A 25,770-nucleotide genomic window follows, 5' to 3' on the forward strand; every position below is an offset into this window, starting at 1 on the left:
TCCCTGCCCTGAGGAAGAAAATCCAGTCTCTGAAATTTGAGTATTTTTGAAGAGGAGACCAAGAAAATAGAAGAGGAAAGTTCAGATGAGGTGGTCTTCATGGAGGCCTTTAAAAAGGTCCCCAATGGTAGGATAGTCTGAAAAGTTAGATCACAGGCAAACTTTCAGATTAAAAAAATTGATTTGATGATACTAGACCGATAGTTATTGTGGAGGACTGATTTTCAGACTGAAGACCTGTGACCATTGGCACACTGCAGGGATCTGTGATCACTGTTGTTCGTAATTTATATTAATGACTTGGATGAGAATGTCACTGACATAGTTAGCAAATCTGCAGCTGATGTAGGTAGAAAAAGCCAGGAGGTCCTGAAGAGAGATATTAGGGACCTAGGTAGAAAGCTGAAAAACAGGATTTCCAGGGTAGTAATCTCTAGATTGCTGCCTATGCCAAGTGCCAGTGAAGGAACAAATAGGATGATTTGGCATATAAATGTGTGGGTGAGGAACTGGTGCAGGGAGCAAGGGTTCAAAGTTATGGATCATTGAGATCCCTTCTGGGGAACATACGAATTGCACAAAAGGGACGGGTTGAACCTGATCCAGAGGGGGACTATGGTCTCGGCCTGAAACGTCGACTGCACCTCTTCCTACAGATGTTGCTTGGCCTGCTGCGTTCACCAGCAACTTTGATGTGTGATCCTTGTGTGCAGGTTTGTTAGAGCTATTCAGGAGGGTTTAAACTAATTTGGCAGGGGTATGGGAACTGGAGTGATAGTGCTGAGGATGAGGTTTTCAGAGGTAGTGTGTGGTGAGACTGCTAGCAAGGAGAGACGATGATAGGGCAACTGGGTGAGTTGCAAGGTGAAAGTCAGACATCACAAAGGGTGACTACAGGACTGAAGGTGTTATATTTGAATGCATATAATATACAGAATAAGTAAGATGAACTTGTACCACAGTTACAGATTGACAAGTATGATGTTGTGGGCGTCACTGAGAGAAGATTATACCTGGGAGCTTAACGCTCAAGGATACACATTGTATCAGAAGGACAGGCAGGTTGGCAGAGAGGATGGCATGGGTCTGTTGGTTTAAAAACTAAAATCAAATTATTAGAAAAACGTTGTAATATTGATGTGACTTGGACACTGCTGTAGATTGAACCACATTTATTCAACAGACTTCCATTTTTTACTTCTTCAGGCACTCTGACGCTACGAATACTCACACAAATACATTACATTCCCCCTTCAAGATTTTTTTTTTCTTTTTACAATACTGTGAATTACCAAAACAATGCCTCTAGGTATGCCCTTCTTACAGTGCAACAACTATGACATAAACTAAAAAAAATCTTACCTTCTTGTACTGTATTCTGCATCGTATGTTACAATACTAACAGCAGTGTATTTTCTTTTACTAACAGACTAATAAACCTTTTATTTCACACCTTGGAACTTATGACATGTGTGACTTTGCCTCAAACTGTATGTCTAGTCTCTGTATCTAGCTGGAAGTTTGACTTGTCTCCCAGACCGTGTGTGATACAACTGTGACTGTGCTTGACCTTCATCTGTGTCAGTCTCTCGAGTGGCCTCTGTGTCTTTGGGGTCTGCACCATTCTTGGTGTCGTTTGTTTCCATGTCTGTGTATGTGGAAATGTCCTGTGCATCTGTACGTGGAAACTCCCTCTCGCCTGTCTTCAGCAGATGCTTCCTGTTCCCCCTGTAGACTCTTCTATCCAGCGTGCGAACTATGAAGGATTTTGGTTGCTGATGTCTGTTCACAACCACAGCTGGTTGCCAGGTGTCTCCTCTCCAATTTCTGACATTGTCACCTGTATGCAGATCTGGCAACTGTATTGTACGTCTGTCATAGTAGCTCTTTTGCTTTATTTGCTTGTACCTTTGCTTGTCATGTACTTGAGCATTACCTTCTGGAGTCAGTAGAGTTGTGGATGTTGGCAGTTTGGACTTCAGACGACGTCCCATCAACAGCTGCGCAGGAGAGAACCCCACACCCTCAATCGGTGTGTTGCGGTATTCAAGCAGAGCGATGTAAGGGTCACCGTTGCTGCTTTGTGCCTCCTTGAGCATGTTCTTGACAGTTTGTACAGTTCTCTCTGCTTGTCCATTAGACTGAGCGTGCCCTGGACTGGAAGTAGCTTATTCCCAGCTTTCTGAGAACCCTCTGAACTCACCACTGGCATATTGTGGACCATTGTCACTAACACAATATCAGGAATCCCATGTCTTGTGAATGTCGGCTTCATTGCGGTAATGACGCCTCGACTGGACTTGTCACTTAACTTGGTGATCTCCGGATATTTTGAATAGTAGTCCACACAAAGCAGATATTCTGCACCATTGTAGTGAAAGAGATCTGCTTTGGTTGTTCGTGGTTGTTCAATCTACAGCGATACATCAATATTACATGGTGTCAGAAGTGGGATACCTCTGATGCAGAAGAAATCCCAAAGGGTAGACGCAGGAAACAATATCTCCCTCTGGGCGCGTTGAAAGTGCATAATTTGGAACTTTCTGCATCCAGCTTGATCTGCCAGAAGCCTTGATTTGCGTCTAATACTGAAAAGTATTTCGCATTAGGCATGCGGGAGACAATCTCTTCAACCGTGAGCAGTGGATAGTGCTCTCTTCTGATGGCTTGGTTGAGATCCTGTGGATCCATGCAAATCCTCATCTTTTTTTCTGTGACCACTGTCACCATCCTATTCACCCAGTCGGTCGGTCCTGTTTGTCCTGTTATGACTCCCATCTGTTCCATTCTGTGTAGCTCCTCCACTACTTGATCCCTGAGAGCTACTGGAATCTTTCTCGGGGCATGCTCGACTGGTGCAATAGCTGGATCAATCTGGATATGGTGTTTCCCTGGTAAACATCCTAATCCAGAAAACAAGTCATCAAAGTCTTTGAGAATGTCATTTTCTTTTTCAACACCATAGATTCGCTTCACCAGGCCTAGCTTTGTGCATGTTGCTTTGCCCAGTATTTCTGGAACATGTTGCTGTACTATTTCAAACTCCATCTTGTGTTTTTGTCCTTTGTACACACAGGTGAGTGCTTTTTTTGCTCAATGGTCCCGTCTTGTGGCCGAAATATGCAAAAACCTTGCAGGTGGATTTTCTCAGTCTTCCTCTGATGTCCAGTGAGTTGAATGTTTCTGCTGACATTACATTGCAGTTTGCCCCAGTGTCAAGCTTAAATGTCACATTCCTCCTGTTTATTATCAGATCTCGAGTCCAATCATCTTCATCCTCCATCTCTGCATGGTCAATATTCTTGATGCATGCCTCCTGTTCCACTTCAACTGTGCCAATGAACATGTCACTGTTGCCCTCACTCTGTTCCACAGCATGCATTTTCCTTGCGTGCTCCTTCGATTTGCACATCTTTGCGAAGTGATTTCTTTTCTGGCATACCTTGCATGTCTGACCAAAGGCTGGACATTTTCTGTATCCATGTTTATAACCACATCTGTTGCAGTTAACTTCCTTTTGATCATCCTGTGGAGCTGGCTTTGTCCTACTCTTGTCAGTTTTCAGTTTTTATTTTGTGCACTTCAATCTCTTCATTGAGCACTTTAACCTGACGATGTGATCTCGCTGGCACTGCAAACATCAATTGCCTTTTCTAATGTAAGATCCGCCTCTCTCAATAGCTTGCCTCTCACTTGATCATCTCGTACGCTGCATACAATCCTGTCACGTATTAAAGAGTCATGCAGTTGTCCGAACTCAACAGTCTTTTGCCTTGTTCTTCAAATCTGTTACATAGGCATCTATGGTCTCTATTGGTCCTTGAGCCCTTGTGAAAAACATGTGTCGGATGTACAGTAGGTTTTTTCTTGGTTCGCAGTAATCTTGAAACTTTTTCTTCAACACTTCAATTTTATCTTGCTCATCACCTTGGAGGACAAACTTGTTGCAAACTTTTATTGCCTCTTCCCCCGTCACATGCAGAAACGTAGCACATTGCACTTTCTCTGTCTTTTCAGCTAGGCCGCTAGCAGTGCAAAACAGCTCAAACTTCTGGATCCATATTTTCCAGTTCTCAGCAAGATTACCTTGTAGGCTTAAACTTGATGGTGACTGTAACTGTGACATCTTTTACGTGTCTTCTCTTCCTTTTTTTTCCACGATTTCTTCTGACACCATGTAATATTGATGTGACACAGACACCGCTGTAGATTGAACAACATTTATTCAACAGAGTTCTATTTTTACTTCTCTGCATCCTGACGTCATATGCACTCTGACGCTACGAATACTTACACAATACATTACAGACGTGACATAGGGTCAGAAGGTGTTGAATCTTTGTGGAGAGAGCTAAGGAACTGCAAGGGTAAAAAGAGTGATGGGTTTACATATAGATCCCCAAAACAATAGTAAAGGCGTGGTCTACTACTTATAACAGGAGACAGAAAATGCATGCCAAATAGGCAATGCTACAACAGTTATGAGGGATGTTAATATGCAGGTAGGTTGGGAAAATCAGGTTGGCGCTGGATCCTAAGAGGGGAAATTTCTAGAATGCCTATGAGATGGCTTTGTAGAGCAGCAGGTAGTCAAGCCCACTAGGGGGATCAGCTATTCTGGATTGGCTGTTGTGCTAGCAATGGACCGGAATCACTTAGGGAGCGCAAGGTAATAGAACACTTAGGGGCCAGTGATCATGATATAATCATATTCACCCTGCAACTTGAGAAGGGGAAGCCAGGTCAGATGTATCAGTATTACAGTGGAGTAAAGGGAACCACAGAGACATGAGAGAGCCGTTCGCTAGAATTGGTTGGAAAAGAATACTGGCAAGGTTGATGGCAGAGCAGCAATGGATGGAATTCAGAAGGTGAAGGATATATATACATCCCCAACGAGGAAAAAATATTCTAAGGCGGAATGACACAACTGTGGCCAACAAGAGAAGTCAAAGCCAACATAAAAGCCAAAGAGAGGGTATATAATAAGGCAAAAATTAGTGGGAAGTTGGATAAGGAAACTTTTAAAAACCAACAGAAGGCAACTTAAACAGTAAAGAAGGAAAAGGTGAAATACGAAGGTAAGCTAGCCGATAATATTAAAGATGATGCCAAAAATTTCTTCAGATACATGAAGTGTAAAAGAGAGAGAGATGAAAGTGGATTTTAGACTCTGAAAACAAAGCTAGAGAGGTAGTAATGGGGGACAAAGAAATGGTGGACGAACTGAATAAGTATTTTCCTTCAATCTTCACTGTGGAAGACACTAACAGTATGCCAGAAGTTCTAGAGTATCGGGGGCAGAAGAGTATGAAATTGCCATTACTAGAGAGAAGATTCTTGGGAAACTGAAAGGTCTGCAGGGAGATAAGTCACTTGGACCAGATGAACGACACCTCTGAAAGATATGGCTGAAGAGATTGCGGAGGCTTTAATAATGATCTTTCAAAAATCAATTGATTCTGACATAGTTCCAGAGGAATGGAAAATTGCAAATGTCACTCCACTCTTCAAAAAGGGAGGAAGGCAGAAGAAAGGAAATTATGGGCCATTTAGTCTGACGTCAGTGGTTGGGAAAATGTTGGAGTTGAGTGTTAAGAATGTGGCTTTGGGGTATTTGGAAGCACATGATAAAATAATCTGTAGTCAGCATGGTTTTCAAGGGAAAATCTTGCCTGGCATATCTGTTGGAACTCTTTGAAGAAATAGCAAGCAGGATAGACAAGGAGAATCAGTGTGCTTGGATTTTCAGAAGACCTTTGACAAGGTGCCCCACATGAGGCTGCTTAACAAGTTAAGAGCCCATGGTATTACAGGAAAGATACTAGCATGAATAAAGCAGTGGCTGATTGGCAGGAGGCAAAGAGTGGGAATAAGGGGAGACTCTTCTGGTTGGCTGCCAGTGACTAGTAATGTTCCACAGGGGTCTATGTTGGGACTGCTTCTTTTACATTATATGTCAATTATTTGGATGACAGAAGTCATGGCTTTGTGGCCAGGTTTGCAGACAATATGAAGATAGGTGGAGAGGCAGGTAGTTTTGAGGAGGTAGAGGGGGTGCAGAAGAACTTAGACATATTAAAGAAAATGGGCAAAGAAGTGGCAGGTGGAATACAGTGTTGGGAAGAGTGTGGTCATGCACTTTAGAAGAGGAAATAAAAGGGTTAATTATTTTCTAAACAGGAAGAAAATCAAAAATCAGAGGTGCAATGGGACTTGAGAGTCCTTATACAGGATTCCCTAAAAATTAATTTGCAGGTTGAATCAGTGGTGAGGAAGCTAAATCCTAAATGTTAGCATTCATTGAGAGGACTAGAATACAAAAACAAGGATGTAATGTTGAGGCTTTATAAAGCACTGGTGAGGCCTCACTTGGAGCTTTGTAAGCAGTTTTGGACCCTTTCTTTAAGAAAGGATGAGCTGACATTAGAGGGTTCAAAGGAGGTTCACAAAAATAATTCCAGGATGGAAAGGCTTGTCAAATGAGGAGCTTTTGATGGCTCTGGGCCTGTAGTGTCTGGAATTCAGAAGAATGATGGGTGACTTCATTGAAACCTATTGAATGTTGAAAGGACTTGATAGAGGGGATGTGGAGAGGATGTTTCCTATGATGGAACAGTCTGAGAATAAAGCACACAGCCTCAGAATAGAAGGGCGTCCTTTGAGAAGGGAGACATGGAGGAATTTCTTTAGCCAGAGTGTGGTGATTCTGTGGAATTCATTGCCACAAGCGGCTGTGGAGGCCAAGTCTTTGAGCATATTTAAGACAGAGGTTGATAGATTCTTGATTAGTCGGGGCATGAAGGGATATGGGGAGAAGGCAGGAGATTGGGGCCGAGAGGGAAAATGGATCAGCCATGATGAAATAGTAGAGCAGACTCAATGGGCCAAATAGCCTAATTCTGCTCTTATATCGTATGGTCTATGACATTAAAATTGTTGGAAAAATGGACAGTGAAGATTATCTTAAATTACAGTGGGATCTTGATAAACTGGGTGAATGAACTGCTGAATGGCAAATTAAGTTTAGTTTGGATTTTTTTGTTTCAAGGTCTTTCTGCATTTTTGTAAGACAAACTAAAGCAGGACTTGCATAGTAAATTTTACAACATTATTATAGAATAGAGAGACCTGAGGTTGCACGAACTTAGTTCCTTAAAAGTTGCAATGCAGACTTTGCACGCTTGCCTCATCAGTCAGAATACAGAATACTATCGGGGTTTTTGCAGCCAAATAGGATGTTGGTGAGGCAATATTTGGAGTATTGCATACAGTGCTGGTCACCCTGCTACAGGAAGAATTTCATTAAGATGGAGAGGGTACAAAATAATTTCCAAGTATTTTACTGGGACCGGAAGGCTAGAGGTATAAGGATTGACTGGACGGGCTAGGACTGGAACATAGGAGACTAAGAGGTAACTTTATGGAGGTTTGTAAAAGTTAGAAGCTAAAGTCTTTTTCCACTGGGTAAGGTGGGTCCAAAATCAGATGGCACGAGTTTAACATGAGAGGAGAAAGATGTAAAAAGGACACGAGAACCAACTGGTCAATAAAAGGAAAGACCTGCAGAAAAAGTGATAGAGGCAGTACAATTGTAACTTTTAAAAGACATTTGGACAGATAGTATAACTGGGAAAAGTTTAGTGGGAAATGAGGCAAATGCAGGTAAATTGGACTAGCTCCTTTACGCAACTTGATCACCATGGAAATGTTGGGTTGAAGGGCTTGTATCTGAACTGTGTGTAGCTCCATGACTACGAACCTCCTCTAGACACTTTCCTAAGCCTCCACACCCTCCCTGTAATGAGGTAACCAGAACAGAACACCAAACTCCAAATAAGGCCTGATCCAAGTTTTATACAGGAGACTCAATGTGACTTGCTGACTCATATATTCAATGCCCTGACTGATGAAGGGAAGCATGTCACGTGGCTTCTTTGCCACCCTATCTACTTGTGATACCACATTCCGGGAACTATGGATTTGGACCCAAAACTCCTCTCTACATTTATGTTCCATTTACTGCCATTTATTATGCACATTCTCCTTTACATATGCCCCCTCAAAGTGCAATATGTCACACTTGCCTGGATTATACGTTATCTGCTATTTCTGTGTCCAGTTCTGGTCGCCTCACTATAGGAAGGATGTGGAAGCATTGGAAAGGGTACAGAGGAGATTTACCACGATGCTGCCTGGTTTAGAGAGTATGCATTATGATCAGAGATTAAGGGAGCTAGGGTTTACTCTTTGGAGAGAAGGAGGATGAGAGGAGACATGATAGAGCTGTACAAGATAATAAGAGGAATAGATAGAGTGGACAGCCAGCGCCTCTTCCCCAGGGCACCACTGCTCAATACAAGAGGACATGGCTTTAAGGTAAGGGGTGGGAAGTTCAAGGGGGATATTAGAGGAAGATTTTAATCAGAGAGTGGTTGGTGCATGGAATGCACTGCCTGAGTCAGTGGTGGAGGCAGATACACTAGTGAAGTTTAAGAGACTACTAGACAGGTATATGGAGGAATTTAAGGTGGGGGCTTATATGGGAGGCAGGGTTTGATGGTCGGCACAACATTGTGGGCCGAAGGGCCTGTACTGTGCTGTACTATTCTATGTTCTATGTTCTATAACTACGCAAGATATCCTTTTGTACTCAGTGACAACCTTCTTCACTGTCCACATCTACACCAATTTAAGTTGTATGCAAACTTATGCTAATCAATCATCTACGTTTTTGTCCAAGTCACAGATGTCACTGGACAACAAAGATTTTGCTTCCTGAATACTTTTGGCAGCACCTTATGGATTTTGGACTGCTGATCATGAAAAAAAGATCACCATGAAATTTCCATATCATGCTCTATTTTTTTTAAAATCGCCTATATTTGTTATTTCAATTCGTAATTCAAGTCAGAATAACTGATGCCAAGACCAAGGAAGGCATTTTGGTTGGTCCACAAATCAAACAGGTCATCAATGGCAGGCAGTTTGAAGGACTTCTATGGGACTGGAGGGGTGGTGGAAGGGTGGGGTGGGGGGGGGGAAGAAAAAGAAAGAGGAAAAAAATTGCAAGGAAAGCATTCAAGATTGTTGCTGAAAATGTTCTTGGCAACTACAGAGCACCGAACTACGTGCAGCTGGTTGGCAACATGCTTCAAACATACAAAACCATGAAGTGCAACATGTCACTAAAGATTCATTTTACATTCCCCTTTAGAATTCTTCCCTGTAAGCCTTGGCGCTGTCAGTGACAAGCACGGTGAAAGGTTTCACCAGGACATTGCGGTCATGGAGAAACGGGATCAGGGGAACTGGAATCCATGAGTGTTGGCTGATTATTGTTGGGCACTTAAGCGAGAAGCCTCACGCACTGAGTAAAAACAAAAATCATCAACAAAACATTTTTAGCTCCCAGTACTGATCCCTGTGGAATAGATTTCCAGTCAGAAGAGTATCCACTCCAAATTCTAATTCTACCTCATCTACCTGGCTCCATTTGCCTCACACCCCCCTCCTCACCCGATTTCACCTACTGCATGCCAGCCCCTACCTCACACATCCTAAACAAAAAGAATCGGGTTTAGTATCAGTGACATGTGTCATGAAATTTGTTGTAATGCAGCTACATTGCATTATATTATGTAATAATAAAAACATTAAATTACAGTAAGTAATTCACTTTTGCAGCCAATCTCTAGGCCTGAATGTGGATTGTAGATTAAATTTAAAATGCAGCCTTGTACAATAGTTCCTAGAGCTGTGGACTTCAGTTAACTGATAAACCAGACAATGCTGATTAACATTCATTTTGGGTGTCTGGAGGGAGGGAGGGAGTGAGTGAGTGTATAAAGAAGGAGGTGTGAAAATTATATGTAATGCAAAGGAAGCATTGTAGATGCATTGTAACTATGAATTGTCCTTTGATCTTCAGCATACAAAATATCATTTAAGATTGGGTTGAACAGACCTCTTCCTTCAGTGTCTCACTTTGTCGAATAAAAGACACAAGAACATAAACAAGAGTAAGCCATCTGGCCCATCGAGTTAACTCTGCTATTCAATAAGATCGTGGCTGATCTGGCCATGGACTCATCTCCACCTACCTGCTTTCCCAACCACCCCAGCCCCCCCCCAAACCTTTAATTCCCCTTCTATGCAAAAATCTATCCAACCTTAGTCTTAAATATATTTACTGAGGTAGCCTCCACTGTTTCATTGGGCAGAGAATTCCACACATTCACCGCCCCCATTAAATTAAATAAGCAGTGCAAAGAGAGAGAGAGAAAAAAGTAGTGAGGTAGTGTTCAAGGGTTCAATCTCCATCCAGAAATCTGATGGCAGAGGGGAAGAAGTTGTCCCTGAACCACTGAGTGTGTGCCTTCAGGCCTCTGTACCTCCTTCCTGATGGTAGCCATGAGAAGGGAGATTCTGGCCATCTCTTGCCTATATTCTCAATCACAATGCAGGGTCTTAACCTGGAACATTGGCTATTCCTCTGCTTCCACAGAGGCTGCCTGACCCACCAGGTTCTTCCAGCAGTTTGGTTTTGTCCAGATTGCAACATCTACAGTCTCTCAAATCTGCACCTTGCAGCTTTTTTCCTCTCTCTAAGAAGATGTAAATAATTCTATAAAGAGAAGGGACAGCAGCTGCAAGAGGCAGATTTGCCTATACGTGGTAATGTACCTGCGCTTCTCTGAAAGGCTCTAAGCACTTTACAGCAGGAAAAAAAGAAAACATTTTGATCTGTGGTCACTGATTTAAATAGGAAAAAATAGCAGCTAATCAGTTCCATCTAGACCCCATCACCCTGTTACCTGGTTCCGTTTATCATTTTTCATTCTTATCAGATTAAAGCACCTGCAGCCTCTTGTCACCTTCCAACATCTGTCATTATCTCCACCCCCCTCCTTGCCCAGAGAGGAAGCTCCTTCAAACAGTAATGTGATTATAATCTACAGTGCCAATAAAAAGTTTTCACCCTCTCCCCCTACGAAGTTTTCATGTTTTATTGTTTTACAACATTGATTCACAATGGATTTAATTTGGGTTTTTTTTGGACACTGATCAACAGAAAAAGACTCTTGAGTCAAAGTGAAAACAGATCTCTACAAAATGATCTAAATAAATTATAAACATAAAACACAAAATAATTGATTGCACAAATATTCACCATATCTACAGTCAGTACTTAGTAGATGCACCCTTAGCAGCAATTACAGCTTTCAGTCTGTGTGGACAAGTCTCTTAAATCTGCACCTTGCAGCTGTTGTCCTCTCTCTAAGAAGATGCAAACAATTCTATGAAGAGAAGGGAGAGCAGTTGCAAGCAGCAGATTTGTCCCTTTGGTGCTTGCACATCTGGACACTGCAGCTTTTCCCTGTTCTTCTTCACAAAACTGCTCAAGCTCTGTCAGATTGCAAGGGGATCGTGAGTGAACAGCCCTTTTCAAGTCCAGCCACAAATTCTCAATTGGATTGAGGTCTGGACCGACTTGGCCACTCCAGGACACTTACTTCGTTGTTTTTAAAAACCATTCTTGTGTAGCTTTGGCTTTATGCTTGGGGCTGGAAAACAAATTGCCTGCGAAGTCACAGTTTTCTTGCAGACTGCTCCACCCACATTTTCCTCCAGCATTTCCCTGTATTTTGCTGCATTCATTTTACCTTCTACCTTCACAAGCCTTCCAGGGCCTACTGCAGTGAATCATCCCCACAGCATGATGCAGCCACCACCATGCTTCACGGTAGGGATGGTGTGTTTTTGATGATGTGCGGTTTAAACATGCCGTTTAAATCTGATGGCCAAAAAGATCAAGTTTGGTTTCATCAGACCACAGAACCCTCTACCTGCTGACTTCAGAGTTTCCCACATGCCTTCTGGCAAACCCTAGTGGAGATTTTGTGTGAGTTTTTTTTTCCCCAACTATGGTTTTCTCTTTGCCACTCTCCCATAAAGCTGCAACAGTTGTTGTATACGTAGTCTCTCCCATCTCGGCCACTGAAGCTTGTAACTCCTCCCGAGTTGTCATAGGTCTTCAGGTAGCCTCCCTCACTAGTCCCCTTCTTGCTTGCTCACTCAGTTTTTGAGGATGGCTTGCTCTAGGCAGATTTACAGCTGTGCCATACTTTTTTTTCCATTTTTTGACCATTGACTCAACTGTACTCCAAGGGCTCCAGTCTAGTGAGCTGGAAATTTTCTTGGATCCATCTTCTGATCTTTTTGCAGAATTTCTTGGAGTGTTTTTTGTCTTCATGGTGTAGGTTTTGCTAGGATACTGGCTCACCAGCAGCTGGACCTTCTTCTGACTTTTAATGGCCATTGGCAGTCCAACTTAAAGGTGCATTACTGCCACCAAATGCACTGGAGTGTTGTGTAGAGAGCTGGGAATTAAAACCCCTATTAGTTCTTTATCAAACGAAAAATAAATTACCCCAAAGAGCCCTAAATATGTAAATAAAAGACAATATTGTGAATCGAATTAAAATCACTTCCATAACTTAAAGTTTTTGAATGAAAACTGTCAATGCCCAAAGCTAGTAGTGCAGCCGGCATCTGCTTTCTTTCAACCTTGCATGCTTCACATTATAAAAGAATATGTTCAACTGTTCCATGACAACAAAACCCACACACCCCAGAATGATGTTTTCCAACAAGATACAAGGAATAATTAAGTATAGTATGTCCAATTCTAAGTTGAGTCAATATAATTCCTTCCCTTCTTGTTTTACCCCTTTCTCCTATCACTACAATAGTTTTATGTAATCTGTAAAGGTGTCTTCCCTTTTGCCCAATATTCCACAAGTCTTGCCATAATCCCCTAATTCTTAGCCCCATCGACCCCTTTAAAAAATAAGGAAATTGCCTTTTAAACTCACAAGAGAGCATAGGCCATCAACTTTTTACTGTTGATGTTTCTGTAGCAGGCAATTTCTTTTTTACGAGGCCGAGTTGTTAGCTCGATGCTCAACCCAGCACGGATGGAAAGCGTGCACGGGAGCCGGCTGGATTCGAACTCCGGAGCCTTCGCTCCGAAGTCCGGCGCTGATGTCACTACGCCCCTTAGCTTCTGATTTACTAAGTGGAAGGTCAAACAATCAACCCACTCATTCCCCTCCACACCTCTATGTGCAGGGACCCATAAGAAGCAGACATGAAGACCAATACTTTGAATAGGAAATAAAGTTTGAAGAGCTTCCAGCAGTAAATCTGACCTACTACTAGAATGATCTGTTTTTAAGACTAGTCAAAACTGAAAGAGAATCTGAACAAATTATAACTTTGCAAGGACAGATTTCCTCCACCCACTGTAAGCCCAAAATGATTGCAACCAGCTCTGTAGTATACACTGAAATAGTTAGTAAGAAGTTTCTTTATTGTTACCTGTAATTCAGGCACTAAAACAGCCACACCAACATTCCCTGTTAAATTATCTTTTGATCCATCAATAAAAATGGTTACATATCACAATAATTTTCCTTATCATATTGTTGAACCAACATACTCATGCATATCAGGATCCTTGTACTTCCTTAAATCATGCAACCTAAAATCAACTAAAGTCATTGGGGGAAAAAACTACACTGGGGTTACCGAAAAAGCTACAGTGGGACATATTGCGTAATCCAGCAAATCCATATTCCCAGCATGATAAGAACCCAGCCACCCAAAACTAAAAATACACATCTTGTGATGTTTCTAACAGTTTTACAATGCACTTTTAACAGGGTGATCATTCCTCTGGCCCCTCAAGTTAATCCAGTATGTTAACAGCAACTTCAACCTCTGCAACTGTAAGGGTAATTGTCCCATTTCAACCAGTAAAGCTGAAACAGAGACGACCTTACCACACCACAACACAGTCTTAAAGCCTGTGCTTGTATCACATCCAAACATTTTAAATTTGAAGGTGAAGCTGATTGAGAAGACACAGAATTATAATCAAGTACTGATCCAATTAAACAAATATAAATGATCAACAGAGATTTTCGCATAGCACCCCAAGAATACCTACGTAGACACCCAAGGATATTTGATGCCCCCATGCATTTGTCAATAATCTTACTGATATGGAGCTTCCATGTCAGCTTATTATTCAGCCACGTGTCGAAAAATCTTACCGTGGACATTTCTTCAACAGTTTGACTATATAATTTCAAATTATGTGCAGGTCTATTGATTCTCTTTGTAAAACACACAACTTGTGTTTTAACTACTGAAAACTTAAAACCCACTCTAGTTGCCCAACGTTCAACCTTATTAAATGCTAATTGCATCCTATATATAGTTAAATTGAAATTTCTACCTCTGATCCACAAGGCTCTAACATCTGCAAAGTGATTTACCCACCCCAATACCCATCTCAGGGAAAATATCATTAATCATTATAGGTCAGGTCACTCGTCTGAGGGCTGCTGGTACCATGTAACCCAGTACTACCTGTCGCATGGTCGGGTGGTCGGCGACTAAACCGGCTCCCCCACCAGGCTTGCCTGGTGAGGAGGGTGGCTAGACACCCTGCAGGATGAAAAACAAGACCTGTCAAAGGGCGGATGAACCCTCTCGTAGGGTCAATGGCCATCTAGCAAACACGTGCTGTGAAGTACGGAAAGGGCATCCCTTGTGTCAAAGCTTGGTCTGGTCATTCACTGCAACAGAACCTCCTCCAGCCGTCTTGGACCCTATCATGCCACTGGATCCGGGAGGGGATGTCGAGAGGGTGGGTCTGGACCTGGGCAACCCCCTACTCACCTAAAATCCACTCACGCACAAGCTGTTCCTTTTTGAGGAGTGGGGTACCACCCCACTAACTGACTGAAAGGAACCATCATGATCCTATGGGATGGATAGCCAGGGCTAATAAAGGGCTATAAATACTGCTTTGTGGGGTTCCATTCTCTATCTCGTAGAAGCCCGCAGAGAGAGTCTAAATAAAGGGCAAAGAAAAAGATATAGCCTTCCGCTCGCTTGTAATTTCTACCATTTAATCAGAAGACCCTCCCTCCATAACATATCTTATGCTTTTTCTATATCAAAAATACTGCTATTACAACTTCTTTATTTACCTGTACTTTCCCAATATCATCTTCCAAACACAAAACTGAATAGGCACGACTACTGCCATTTTCCATGAGAAGGGAGGATGGGTTAAACTCCAAATATGATTCAAAAATGTTAATATTATTTCGAGAGTTGTTGGCCCTTATGTTTAAGCATACAATAACATATAGCATCCTTTCCTGGAGCCTTCTGACCTGTTAATAGCTTTCTTAAATTCATATAAAGAAATCTCTACATCACTAATACTATCATTGCTACAGCTGACTTCCAACACTGTTTTCACTTAGAACCCTAACCCTACATTGCTTAACCTCTTCATTTACATTATCTTGATTATGAATTGCAGCAAATGACCAAGCCAGTAACTCAACCTCCTCTATTAACACACACAAAATGCTGGAGGAACTCAACAGGCCAGGCAGCATCTATGGAAAAAAGTACAGTTGGCAATATGGCCCAAATACGTGTAACATCAGGTGGATTTGATAAATCAGAAACAAACTTCTTAAAGCCTTGACCATTAGAAATCAGGCTTCTGGCAGTCCACTGCCCATTATGTACTTCACAAGGAGGCTGAGATACAGATACCCCACCCATGAGAGCTTCAATTACATTTTCACACATAACACCAGATATACCCAGATACCTTTCAGCAGCTTTCACAATAATTTTCATTTTTTCAGTACAACTAGATGTCCGAGAAGTACAATTCACCTCATCCACTATAAACATCACAAACTTCATTTTATCAATTAGTAAAGTATCTTTAGTAAGAGAAGTATGATGCCGATATGTAGCCTCTGACTTCACGTTCTGTTCTCTGACTGGTAATACTTCATCAACCTTTGGTTTAACTTTTTACAAGGCCTCTGCATAAGATACACATAATTGTACTTTAACCTGTTGAACTTCAGCTGCCTTTTTAAGCACTTCAGATCCTCTATAAGCTGCACTGTTTCCTCTGAAATCACAATATTTAAACTTTACACCTTCACAATCTTCACACTTATGTTCTCCACCACACTTACTACATCTTAGCTTCCCATGACATACTGCCACAACATGCCCAATCTCTGACATTTGTAACATCTAAGCAGAGGTGGAATATAAGCTCGTACATTATAACTGACGTACCCCAAACTAACCTTATCAGAGAGCTTCACTTAATCAAAACATATCAATACAGATGAACTATCCATCTCTTCCCCATTTCTGACTACTTGCAATCTCTTTACCTCCTTAACCTTTTCTATCGAAATTTTCACAGGAACACCCATTTTAACACCCCTACTACATCTGTTTTCATTAGGCAACATAGACGCCACCTTTTTGCCAAGCAAAGTCTTCAACCGTAATGCCTTCTCAACCTGTTTCTTATCCTTACAAAAATTAACACATCACCTCCTCTTAAGGCACGAGCACCATCTATATTCCCTATGGCTGATCTTAACTCTGTAATTAATTTAATGTGATTGATAGAAAAAGGCTGTTCCAGGTCAAATTTAATCAAAACTTTGGAGTCTTCTTTCCTTTGTTCTTTTTCTCCAAAATATCCCTTCCTCTCCATCACTTGAAATCATTCCAATATTATGTTTCTTTCTGTTTTCCAGATCCAACTTCCTTTCACCAACCCACACACACCCATTTGCAGTTCCCTTTCCAGATATTCCCACCTACGTGAACCTACACCATTTCCCAACATCCCCAAACCATTCACAGCCATCACCACCAACTATCACTCTGACTTCCCACCGGAGTTAGCAGTTGGACCTCCCCAATACAGTTGCATTTCTTACTACAATCATTTGAAACACCTTGCCTGCACACAGGTGATCTCCATTTAACTAATTATGTGACTTCTAAAACCAATTGGCTGCACCAGTGATGATTTGGTGTGTCATATTAAAAGTGGGGGGGCGGAGTAAGTACTTAATACAATAAATTATTTTGTGTTTTATATTTGTAATTAATTCAGCTCACTTTGTTGAGATCTGCTTTCACTTTGACACGAAAGAGAACTTTCCTGTTGATCAGTGTCGAAAAAGCCAAATTAAATCCACTGTGATTCAATGTTGTCGAACAAAAAAACATGAAAAATTCCAAGGGGTGGTGAATATTTTGTATAGGCACTGTAGATTTACAATTTTGATTTGGAGTGGGAGCAGGCCACTAAGAATCACCTCAAAATATTTGTATGCATGTATTTTTTAAATTTGTTAGTTTATCTACTATCTATCCATTAATCTATTTATTAATTTATCTATCCATCTATCTACCTATCTATCGTTCTATCCATTTATTTATTTATTGAGATATAACACTTTGAGTTGGTCCTTCTGGCCCTTCGAGTCACACCACTCAGCAGTCTACCGATTTATTCCTAGCCTAATCTCAGATCCAACTTGAAACTACTGCATGCTCTCCCTCTTCTGGTATGCATGCGGATTATGGACTTTGACAGCAGAACTGCAAAAGGAGACCCAGACAGTAGCAATGAGATGCTTCAGAAGGCTCCCCGGCATCTCCGAGGCAGACCATGTCTCAAACGACAAAGCACGAAGAACCATCACCCAACACGTGAGTCACCACGACCACAGTGAAGGAGAGGAAACTGAGATGGTACGGCCACATAACAAGATCAAGTGGACTCTCAAAGACTATTCTTCAGGGAATGATGCAGGGGAAAATAAAAAAGGGCAGACAGAGGAAGAACTAGACAGACAGCATTGAAGAGCAGACTGAAGAGAGCTTTGCCACAACCTAGGCACTCGCCCACAACCGTGGCAGAGGCAACTGATGCAGTGTCCATCCCTTCAGCACCCCTACAACCCAGGCAGGTTGTGGGATCCATAACGGTAACTGTAAATCAAAGGCACTTTACAATGACCAACTAACCTACCAACCGGTACGTCTTTGGGCTGTGGGAGGAAACCAGAGCACCCGGCGGAAACCCACACGATTATGGGGAGAACGTAGACTCCTTACTTGAAGTGGTGGGAACCGATCCGGGGTCGCCTGTACTGAAAGCATTGTGCTAACTACTACGCTACAGAGCCCCCCCTAAATACTGCTGCAGAACTTTCTACGCTCACCCAAGAGGGACAGTAGTTAGCATTGTTGTCGCAGAACTCCAGTGATTCTGGTTCAGTCTTGATGTTGAATGCTGTCTGAATGGAGGTCGAGTTTTCTCCCTCCTCACGTGGGCTTCCTTCGTGTGCTCTGTTTTCCTTCCACATCCCAAAGTTCTGTCAGCAGGTTAACTAACTACAATGAATTAGACCATAAGGCCATAAGATACAGGAGCAAAATTAGGCCATTTGGAGTCTGCTTCACCATTTCATCATGGCTGATCCATTTTCCCTCTCAGCCCCAGCCTGCTGCCTTCTCCCTGTATCTTTTCATGCCGTGACTAATCAAGAATCTATCAACCTCTGTCTTAAATATACTCAATGACTTGGCCTCCACAGCCGCCTGTGGCAATGAATCCCACAGATTCATCGCTCCCTGACTAAAGAAATTACTCCTCATCTCCGTTCTAAAAGGACAACACTCAATTCTGAGGCTGGTCCCGGAGGATAAGTTAATGGCAAAAGAATCAAAAGGAAGTTGGTAGACATTTGAGAGAAAATATATCATAAGGCTACAGGGGGAATAGGACTGATGGAATTTCTCTGATTGGAGATGGCATGGACTTGATGGACTAAATAGTCTCCTTTGTCTTGTAATAAATAAGTAGATATTATGTCACATCCAGAGATTGGGTGGCTCCTAAACATGACCTGACAGCAGGCATAACATCCCTATAGCTAGTAATACAATGATATTGTAGGCTCCAAATTCCTGCATCACCTCATTTCTAGAGGGCATATGCTATCATGAGAGGCTGGATAAAACTTGGGTTGTTTTCTCTGGAGTGGCCGAGACTGAGGGGAGATCTGGTAGAGGTTTGTAAGATTATGAGAGGCATAGATAGGGTGGACAGAGAAGGTCTGTTTCCCAGGGTTGAAATGTCTAATGCCAGAGGGTATGCATTGATGATGAGAGGGGATAGGTTCAAAGGGGATGTGAGGGACAAGATTCTTACTTAGAGAGTGGTGGATGCCTGGAATGCGCTGCCTAGCATGGTGGTAGATGCAAATACATTAGAGTTTTTAAGAGATGTTTGGTGTTGGCACGTGGCCAAGTGGTTAAGGCATTGGTCTAGTGATCTGAAGGTTACTAGTTCGAGCCTCAGCTGAGGCAGCGTGTTGTGTCCTTGAGCAAGGCACTTAACCACACATTGCTCTGCGACGACACCGGTGCCAAGCTGTATCAGCCCTAGTGCCCTTCCCTTGGACAACATCGGCAGCGTGGAGAGGGGAGACTTGCAGCATAGGCAACTGCCGGTCTTCCATACAACCTTGCCCAGGCCTGCGCCCTGGAAAACCTTCCAAGGCGCAAATCCATGGTCTCATGAGACTAACAGATGCCTTTAAAAGGATAGGCACATGGATGTAAGGAAGGTGGAGAGATATGGACATTATGCAGGTAAGACGGATTAAGAATTTGGGTGTTTTTGATTTGCTTCTTAGCCGGTTCGGCACAATATTGCGGGCCGAAGGGCCTGTTCCTGTGCTGTACTTTTCTATCTTCTATTCCTATTTCTAATTGAAATTGGCAGTAGAATAATAGCAACAAACTCCACTTGCTTGCTACTGGATTGAGGTCTACAACATGGTCCCAGCAAAGAATGAAGGATGGTATGGTCAGTTGTAACATAACGTAAGGCTCATGACCTGTATACGTTCATTTGCCAAGATGCAAGTAATTTCTAAACACTGTTCATGGATTAATGCCAAAATCACAGCATGCGCGAAGTTAAAGAAAGAAAATTTAAGTATGGAAGAAAAAAATCCTGTAAGTCGTCATCCCGTATTTCAAACCTCAAATTTGACATTAAGTTTTTGGATGTCTTAAGTGGGTCACGTCTATTGTGTTATTTTGGGACATGGTGTTGTTGAGAATTTCCATAGGCTATCTGGAAGAAATGTTGGTGAGCAAGAGAGTTCTTCTATTGACCCTATGGTGTCAATGTCATACCTCTTGTTTCATTTTTGCACATCCTCTGACTGCCAAAAAAAACTCTGTTCTTTAAGCCTACTGAAAAGTTTGGGCTTTCAGAACTTTCACTTGCCTGATATGTTGTACATACATCTCTGCTCTTTCACTAGATATCTCCATCAGTAAAGTTAGAGAAAGTTATGAAGATGTGCCATCTTGTCCTTTGTTGTCCCTTTCCGCGCCTTGTGGCGCATTGAGTGGCAACCTTGCTGTTTCTTTAGCATTTTTTATTTGTTGTCGGGCATTTTACGGAAATAAACTAGAAAGTCAAACATCTGATCTCAGCAGTTTTTTCCCTAAATTTACAGGGTTAAAGGACAGGGTATGCCATCCGCTGGTGTAGTGGCATCAGCACTGGACTTTGAGGCAAGTGGCCAAGGCTTCGAATCCGGCCAGCTCCCTGCACACTTTCCATCCATGTTGGCATGAGCAAGTCAGCCTCGTAAAAGCAGATAAAATGCTCAAGAAATGGCGAGGTTGCCACCTGATGTGTCACAAGGCGCGGAAAGGAATAATGTAACATAGTTTAAATAAAGTGAAATAAACATACGTTGGGACATTAATACAAGTAACATCCGGATAATATACTTGTGTGTCAATATCAAAGTCGTTTTACTGTAAGTACCAACAGCAGCCTGTACAGACTTATTCTCATACCAGAACATTTATAAACTCAGTGGGTTATGTTCAGAAAATATAAACTGTTGGAAAAAACTCAGAAAATGTGTACCTCGAGGTGGTTGCTGGTTGGGTTGATGGAACGTTTGCAAATGGGTTGCCAAGATCGGGGAGAAACTCAACCCAACCATATAAACTGGGTGGAGATGCGTATATCAAAATAACCAGCATGACTTTCTGTGGACAGAGAGTTGAAAGGCTACTAAAACCGGTAATATTCAAGAGTAACAGTTGTTCAGTGAACACACATAAATGTTGCTGGTGAACACAGCAGGCCGGGCAGCATCTCTAGGAAGAGGTACAGTCGACGTCTCGGGCCGAGACCCTTCGTCAGGACTAACTGAAAGAAGAGATAGTAAGAGATTTGAAAGTGGGAGGGGGAAGGGGAGATCCGAAATGATAGGAGAAGACAGGAGGGGGAGGGATGGAGCCAAGACCTGGACAGTTGATTGGCAAAAGGGATATGAGAGGATCATGGGACAGGAGGCCCAGGGAGAAAGAAAGGGGGAGGGGGAAGCCCAGAGGATGGGCAAGGAGTTATAGTGAGAGGGACAGAGGGAGAAAAAGGAGAGATATATATAATAATAAATAAATGTGGGCACGTGGCCAAATGGTTAAGGCATTCGACTAACGATCTGAAGGTTGTGAGTTCGAGCCCCAGCCAAGGCAGCGTGTTGTGTCTTTGAGCAAGGCACTTAATGGCACAGTGCTCTGTGATGACACTGGTGCCGAGCCGTATGGGTCCTAATGCCCTTCCCTTGGACAACATCAGTGTCATGGAGAGGGGAGACTTGCAGCATGGGCAACTGCTGGTCTTCCATACAATCTTGCCCAGGCCTGCGCCCTGGAGAGTGAAGACTTTCCAGGTGCAGATCCATGGTCTCGCAAGACTGACAGATGCCTTTACTTTAATAAATAAGTAACGGATGGGGTACGAGGGGGAGGTGGGGCATTAACGGAAGTTAGAGAAGTCAATGTTCATGCCATCAGGTTGGAGGCTACCCAGACGGAATATAAGGTGTTGTTCCTCCAATCTGAGTGTGGCTTCATCTTGACAGTAGAGGAGGCCGTGGATAGACATGTCAGAATGGGAATGGGACGTGGAATTAAAATGTGTGGCCACTGGGAGATCCTACTTTCTCTGGTGGACAGAGCGTAGGTGTTCAGCAAAACGGACAGCTCTTAGCTCCATCTCTCCCCGTCCTGTCTTCTCCTATCATTTTGGATCTCCCCCTCCCCCTCCCACTTTCAAATCTCTTACTAGCTCTTCTTTCAGTTAGTCCTGACAAAGGGTCTCGGCCCGAAACGTCGACTGTACCTCTTCCTAGAGATGCTGCCTGACCTGCTGCATTCGCCAGCAACTTTTATGTGTGTTGCTTGAATTTCCAGCATCTGCAGATTTCCTCATGGTTGTTCAGTGAGGTGGTTTAAAATTTGCAATTGTTTTAAAGAAAAAGGATTTAACTTGATTTGTAAATTAGTAAAATCAATGATGGGATATTGTTTTGTTCTTGAGGTGCAGTCATCATTGTAAGAAAAGCAGCTATTAACTCACAGTAAGATATGGACAGAGTGCTAAATACGAGTGTGTGTGTGTGTGTGTGTGTGTGTGTTTGTTGAGTAATATTGACCAGGGTGGCAGGGATAATCGCCCCCTCAGTTTTGAGATGGAGTTTTAATATATACCTGACAGAGCAGAAGAAGCTTAACTCTTCATTTAAGTGATCCTATTGGTGTGACCATCCCTCAGTACAGGATTTTGATTCCTGGAGTGGGATTTGAATCCAGAAATTTTTGATTTGGAGGCACCTCATCAACCATCACTTAAAATACAGTTACTGAAAAGGCGTAATATCAATCAGGAACAGCAATATAGTAAAATTCTATACTTCAGCATGCTTCAGACAGATTAGCAAATCTTCTGGAGATGTTATTGTTAAAATACAACATTTTTAATTCACTTGTTAAAATGTTACACAGATTTATAACGAATTTCCCAGTGAGCTCATGAAAGTGTCTTGTATTCCTATTGGAAGTAATTCATCATCTTAAATTAAACAGGACAAACTTTTGAGACATGCTTAACTGGTTAATCAAACCATCACAATGATCGTAGCATTGAAGATGACTAATAGATTCGTTCTGGGCTTTCTTTCTGTATCCATTCTTCCTTTCCCAATATTAAGTCAGAATACTTTTAAGTGATGCTCTAGTCTCTGCCTCATAGTCACCGTTAGTAAGATATTCTACATTACAGTATCCTTCTATGTGAAAAAGTAAATTCTAATTATTGTAATTCTAATTGACTACCCCTGGCTGCCGTGCTTCGTGTCTGCTAACTTTGTGACGATTTTCCCCCGCTAATATGGTCATGCACTTTGGTGGAAGAAATAAATGTGCAGACTATTATTTAGATGGGGAGAGAATTCAAAATGCAGGGATGCAAAGGGACTTGGGAGACCTTGTGCAGGATACCCTAAAGGTTAACCTCCAGGTTGAGTCGGTGTTGAAGAAGGTGAATATAATATTGGCATTCATTTCTAGAGGTATAGAATATCAGAGCAGGGATGTGATGTTGAGGCTCTATAAGGCACTCGTGAGACCACACTTGGAGTATTGTGTGCAGTTTTGGGCTCCTTATTTTAGAAAGGATATACAATACTGACATTGGAGAGGGTTCAGAGAAGATTCACAAGAATGCTTCCAGGAATGATAGGGTTACCATATGAGGAACGTCTGGCAGCTCTTCAGCTATCTCCCCTGGAGTTCAGGAGAATGAGGAAGAATCTCACAGAAACAGATTAAATATAGCAAAGTTATTTCCGATGGTAGGGGATTCTATGACAAGAGGGCACGACTTCAGGATTAAAGGGCATTGTTTTAGAACTGAGATGCGGAGAAATTACTTTAGTCAGAGGGTGGTGAATCTGTGGAATTTGTTGCCATGAGTGGCTGTGGAGGCCAAGTCATTGGGTGTATTTAAGGCCGAGATAGATAGGTTCTTGATTAGCCAGGGCATCAAAGGGTATGGGGAGAAAGCAGGGGAGTGGGGATGACTGGAAGAATTGAATCAGCCCATGATTGAATGGTGTAGCAGACCCGATGGGCCAAATAGCCTACTTCTGCTCCCATATCTTATGATCTTATAATATGATTAACAAAATACCGAGGTTATGGACCTACCCTGGGGATTCGGATCTCAGCACTCAGTTTGGTTTGGAATGCTGTTGTTGTTGCTCACTTCAATTGTCTGCATGATTTGTCTTTTTCCCCTCTTTCTCTGTGTATTGGGGGGGTGGGGGGGTTGATGTTTATGTTTTTTAAATTGGGTTCTTCCGGGCTTCTTGCTTTGTGGCTGCCTGTAAGCAGACAAATCTCAAGGCTATATAATTTATACATTCTTTGATAATTAAATGTACTTTGAATCTTATAATTGTTTGATGGATAGCTGTTTCACCTAGTCCTGGCAAATCAGCAAAACAACACAAGAGGGATTAATTATTCAAAACATTTTGAAATATTCAAACCAAAATTAGTGAGAGAGAGAGTGTCTATGGCATGTTGAACCATTGGGGTGAACGTGTTTCTTGATGGACTCCAGATCATGCTCTCTTTGGGGGCTTTTCTATTGCTTGCTTGGTGGGTGGTGGCAGGGGAGGCTGATGCTTTCTGCTGGAATGAGTGGGGGAGGGAGGGTTGATTCTTTGCTGCTGCCTTTGCGTGGGAGGGAGCTTTGGGGTTTGAATGTTTTTCTGCCATTCATTCTTTGGGGTTTTTCTTCTGTTTTGTGGATGTCTGTGAAGAGTAAGAATTTCAGGTTGTATACTGTATACATTCTCTGATATTAAATGGACCCACTGAACCATTAATGCTCTCCTGTTTGATACATGTAAAATATAGTTATTGAAAAGGCTAAATATCAATCATGCATATTGAATCATAATACAGTAAAACTCTGATAATCCTGCATGCTTGGGACAGATAAACACATATTTGGAGATGTTATTAATATTAATACTACCTGTTTAATTCACTTTTTAAGATTTTACACAGTATTCTAATAAATTTCCCAGGGTACCAGTCAAGTTCAAAGGGAATGGGAAATGGGACCTTTATCATTTGAAAGAGAATGTGGGAAACGGGGGCCCCAGCATATCAGACAGAAGCTTAGCAAACATGATTAGAGCAATGTACACAAAATGCTGGAGGAACTCAGCAGGTCAGGCAGCATCAATGGAAAGGAGTAAATAGCCGACATTTCCGGCCAAGATCCTGCTTTAGGACTGAGAAGGGGGTGGGTGGTGGGGGGAGGGGAAGGAGGATAGGTGAAGCCAGGGGTTGGGAAAGGTCAAGGGCTGGATATGAAAGAAACTGTTAGGAGAGGAGAGTGGACCATAGGAGAAGGGGCAGGAGGCGGGGACACAGGGTGAAGTAATAGGCAGGTGAGAAGAAGTAAAAGATCAGAGTGAGGAATAGAGGAATGGTGGGGAGGGGAGGCTTTGTTCATTGGAAGGAGAAATCGATATTCATACCATCAGGTTGAAGGCTACCCAGACAGAATATAAGGTGGTGTTCCTCCATCCTGAGGGTGGCTTCATCTCGGCATGAGAGGAGGCCAAGGACCAACATGTCGGGACAAAAACATTACCAGATGCCAAACGACCGGGGTTTATGAATATTTGGATAGCGGATTATTAGAGTTTTACTCATAAAATGAAATAATCGTGCTGTCTTCTCATAAAGATAAAAGCACCTGAGTAGTTTAGTGGGAGGTTGAATTTGGATTTATCGCCCACTCTTTCACAGACAATTTTCTGCAGCTCGACGTGAATTATTTTAATAAACTCTCCTGTTGACAAACAGCATTCATTTCCTGATATTTCGTAGACTGATCCTGTGAAAGACAAACAACATTTTAAAAAACTTGTTGAA

The 25,770-nt window shown here is 42.3% G+C and overlaps 1 protein-coding gene across 2 annotated transcripts in view; it reads right to left on the reverse strand.

The window, feature by feature from the left end:
* Window positions 1-25,770, reverse strand: part of themis2 (thymocyte selection associated family member 2) — an 83,071-nt gene that overhangs the window by 46,471 nt on the left and 10,830 nt on the right. For both annotated transcript variants that reach the window (XM_063034652.1, XM_063034653.1), the window contains exon 2: window positions 25,592-25,732. In XM_063034652.1, coding sequence (XP_062890722.1) covers window positions 25,592-25,732 — 141 coding nt within the window. The remainder of the gene's footprint in view (window positions 1-25,591; window positions 25,733-25,770) is intronic.

This window comes from Mobula hypostoma, chromosome 28 (assembly GCF_963921235.1).
Source record: "Mobula hypostoma chromosome 28, sMobHyp1.1, whole genome shotgun sequence".
Lineage (NCBI taxonomy): Eukaryota > Metazoa > Chordata > Chondrichthyes > Myliobatiformes > Myliobatidae > Mobula > Mobula hypostoma.